The 4,186-nt window shown below is 38.8% G+C and overlaps 1 protein-coding gene across 1 annotated transcript; it reads left to right on the top strand.

Annotated features, from left to right (window-relative positions):
• The first annotated feature begins 3,221 nt into the window (after positions 1 to 3,221).
• On the top strand, positions 3,222 to 3,695 carry LOC145114007 (secreted RxLR effector protein 161-like). Its single transcript, XM_079050032.1, has one exon. The coding sequence runs from the start codon at positions 3,222 to 3,224 to the stop codon at positions 3,693 to 3,695; it is 474 nt and encodes a 157-aa protein (XP_078906158.1).
• The last annotated feature ends 491 nt before the right edge of the window (positions 3,696 to 4,186 follow it).

Here is a 4,186-nt window from a genome sequence, read left to right as displayed (position 1 = left end):
TTTCCATTGGGAAGAGAAACCTTTTCTGGACTACCATTGTTGCCATTATCGATTTCCACTGAGTTTTGGGAGATAGATCCTTCAAACATATTTTCTTGATTTGTACACTTAATCATTTCTGCTTCAGCATCAATCAACATATATGTTAGATCAATTAGGGTCACATCATGGTCCCTCTCATAGTAGTCTTTTATGAATTAACTATATGATTCTGGAAGCGAAACTAGAACCAAGTCAATGGCTAGCTTCCTTGGGAAAACGACACCTAACATCCCCAATCTGTCAATGTGCGATTTCATTTTCAGAACATGCACACACACAGACTTTCCATCTTGATGTTTACTTTCCAATAGGGCTTGAGTGACTTCATATTTTTCAGCTTGAAGAAAACGTGTGTTAGGGAGAATTACTGGAGGAGGTGGGGAAGTGATGGAGAAGCATGATTTCCAGTTCCACCATTGCTTGAAGAAGGGAACATTCTTTCACCTTGATCAACGTGTGGAAGATCATCTTCATATTGAAAAGGAAAACCATTTCCAAAAGGACGAGGAAGACCATTGTTGTCTGAACTTGACATCTATAAAGGGAGAATAGAGAATTCAAGTTAGTTGATTTTAATCCTTAATTATTAACCCAAAAATTTAAATTAAGGCTAGGATCCATATTTTCGATTCGAATTCTGAAGAGGGATGCCGTAATCAAATTCGAATCTATTTTAGGTAGGTAAAGCATTTACCAATTTCAATCTTATAAAACTCCTAAGGCCCGGAGAACGTTCCAGATATGCTGAAGGCCTGGTGAGGCGTGTCAGTCATGCTGAAGGTTCTATGAGCGTACCAGATAGACTGCAGGCCGGTGGAGCGTTCCAGTCAGACTGAAGGCTCTGTGGGCGTACCATCTGAACTATAGGCCGGTGGGGCGTTCCAGTCATGTTGAAGGCCCTGTACGTATTTTGTTGTTGGTATATGTTATATGTTGTGTGTTGGTACTTTGGGGGAACTCACTAAGCTTCGTGCTTACATTTTTTGTTTATGGTTTAAGGTACTTCAACGGATCTTGTCAGGGTGAAGGCGTGACCGTACACATCCTCGCGTTTTGGACTTATGTTTTCTGGGAAACTCTGATAATGTGAATGTTATGAAAAGTATTTTGAAAGCGACTTTGATTTTTAAATAATGTTATGGGAACAATTGTTTTTGTAAAAACTTCTTTAGAAAAAGGGTTGTTTTGAAAAGCTTAAATTTTATGAATTTTTATAGATGTTACAAATTGGTATCAGAGCCTTGGTTTGAGTGAATTGGAGGAACACTCGTGTGAATCCAGTCTCAAACTAAGGAAAAAGATTTTAAAAATGATTTTCAAAATAAACAAGGAGGATGCGATATGTACGATCAGCCGGAGCCACTAAGTAGACCCCAAATTACCACACAGTTATTTGAGATTATTTTATGATATGATAGAACACAATGCTAGTGATAGGATAGGGATCTTCAGGAATTGCATGATATAATTGCATGATTATGTGATGCCTTAGTTCCTATAGAGTTTCCTAGTTTGGCTATTGTGTGACTCTTTCGTGTGTGATCTGACTATTGTGTGGATACGCTAAGTCACACGCTACATGGTTTAAAGAATCTTAGGCTGAGGGGTTTGGTCCTGTTGTGTAACTCTTGTCTGAGTCAAACCGTTGTCGGATTGAATCTTTTAGCCTAAGATTGTTTAAATTGTGGGTCATGTGATTGTATTCATGTGATAGTCGCCTGGAACCAATGGAGAGTCTCCTGGCAATTAGCGGTATGGTGATTCGTATGGGGTCAGCCGACCAGTTGTGTTATTGGATGAGGAGGCGGTGGTTTCCTTAGAAGGGGCTCAATTCGTAGCCGGTCAGCGCGAGGAATAATCAGCCATTCTTAATAGAGTGGGAGCAGAGCGAAGGTGCATTGTGGTGTTGGGAGTTTGAGATCGGGGATTTCGTAGGAGGATCCGTGAGATTTTATTGCATTTTAGTGCCAATTGGCCCCTCTGCACGAATGTTGCTTGCTTTGTGCTTTGTGGAACTCATGAGTGATATGAGTTAGCTATTAGGTGAATATTTCAAGTCACATGTGAGAAAGGTTGGATAATCTCAGAGTGAACCTGCTGCGCAGCTCTTGTCTGAGTCCAACCGTTGTACGGATGAGTCTGTTACTCGAAGGATTATCTGAGCTTTGTTGCATGTGATTGTATTCATGGAATAGCTAATTGACATTGTGAGGAGTTCTTCAGCAGCTGATGGCAGAGGAGTGTGGAACCCTAGGATAGCCTAGGGAGTATTTTAATGTAGTTGTCTCAAGTGATCGAAGATTCTTCTTCGGGAGTTCTCACTCGTGCTCAACAAAAAGAGAAGCAAACTGCATTATTTTCTAAATTGGAATTTTGCATATTTAATTCTTTTATTTCGAAAATTGAACTAAAACCGTTAAAATTGCTCTTGATCATGCAGATTGGATTCAAGCAATGCAAGAAGAACTTAATGAATTTGATCGGAACAAAGTGTGGAGATTGGTTCCCACTCCAGAAAATGCATCTATGGTCGGCATGAAATGAGTATTCAGAAATAAGATGGACAAAGAAGGGAATGTAATTCGCAATAATGCATGTCTGGTCATCAAAGGATATTGTCAAGAAGAAGGCATCGATTACAAAGAGACGTTCGCTCCTGTGGCTAGACTTGAATCAGTTCACATATTTCTCACCTATGATGCTCACAAAAACTTTGATGTATATCAAATGGATGTGAAGTGTGCATTTCTGAATGGAGAACTTGAAGAAACAGTCTATGTTGAACAATCTCCACGTTTTGTGAATGAAAAATTTCTGAATCACTGTTATATTCTGGACAAAGCAGTATATGGTCTTAAACAAGCTCCACGGGCATGATATGAAACTCTAACTCGTTTTCTAAAACAATCCAAATTCAAACAAGGTTTAGTTGATCCTACCTTCTTTCGGATGAAGGAGGGTGACCATTTAATGATAGTTCTGATTTATGTTGATGACATTATTTTCGGATCAACAAATCCCAACTTAACTGCTGAATTCAGAAAATTAATGGAAACAAAATTTGAAATGAGTTATATGGGTAAAATTAACTTTTCCTTGGTTTAAATATAAGACAGAGTTCGGAGGTAATATTCATCAATCAAGAAGCATTTACAAAGACGTTATTGACCAAATTTAGAATGGTGGGTGATTCAAAAGTCAAAGTCCCTATAACGTTGGGAACGAAACTCACTCCTTCTCTTGATAAACTAGCACCGAATATCACCTTGTTTCGCCAGATGATCGGATCTTTATTGTATCTGAAATCCAGTCATCCTGACATAATGGTTGTTGTTTGTTTATGTGCCAGGTTTCAAGCGAATCCTCGAGAACCTCACATGTTGGCGGTTAAGAACATATTCTGGTATCTGAAGCGAACTACTTCTCTTGGTTTATGGTATCTATCCAATTCGGGATTCTTTGTGCAAGCATACTCCGATGTTGACTTAGGGGGCTGTGACCTTGATCGGAAAAGCACATCAGGTGGATGTCAGTTTTTGGATGGCAAGCTTGTCGGTCAGCAATCTAAGAAGCAAAATTGTGTATCTTTATCCACAGCTGAAGCAGAATATATTGCAGCAGCATCATGTACATCCCAAGTGGTTTGGATTTAGAATCAACTAAGAGACTACGGAATCAATATGAAGCGAATTCCATTATATTGCGATTCTGAAAGTGCCATACGAATCTGCCACAATTTGGTGCAACATTCCAAGACAAAGCATATAGCACTGAGATACCACTTTATAAAGGACCATGTCAAAAATGGAAATGTTGAAGTTCACTTTGTTCGATCCTCAGATCTGTTAGCAGATATCTTCACGAAGGCCTTACCAGAAATATCATTCAATCGGATTTTACAAGGTTTGGGAATGATCGAAGTTGAATCTGTTCTGAAATCCACATCGTAATTGTCAGAGTTATTGTAGCATTCTGAATGGTTCTGATCTTCGGAAGCTGTCGGATTTTACTGTTCACTTCCGAATTATTCCGATCTTCGGAATGGTTCTGAAGTAACTGTTCATTATGATTTCGGAATTTACTATCTTTGTAAATCTTTTCAGAAAAGCAAAAGTCCATTTTTTTTATTCTTTTCAGAAAAACA

Source organism: Lactuca virosa, chromosome 5 (genome assembly GCF_052849685.1).
Source record: "Lactuca virosa cultivar CGN04683 chromosome 5, Lactuca_virosa_CGN04683_v6, whole genome shotgun sequence".
NCBI lineage: Eukaryota > Viridiplantae > Streptophyta > Magnoliopsida > Asterales > Asteraceae > Lactuca > Lactuca virosa.
The sequence above is the reverse complement of the archived record's forward strand: the minus strand, read 5'-3'. Positions and strand labels throughout refer to the sequence as shown.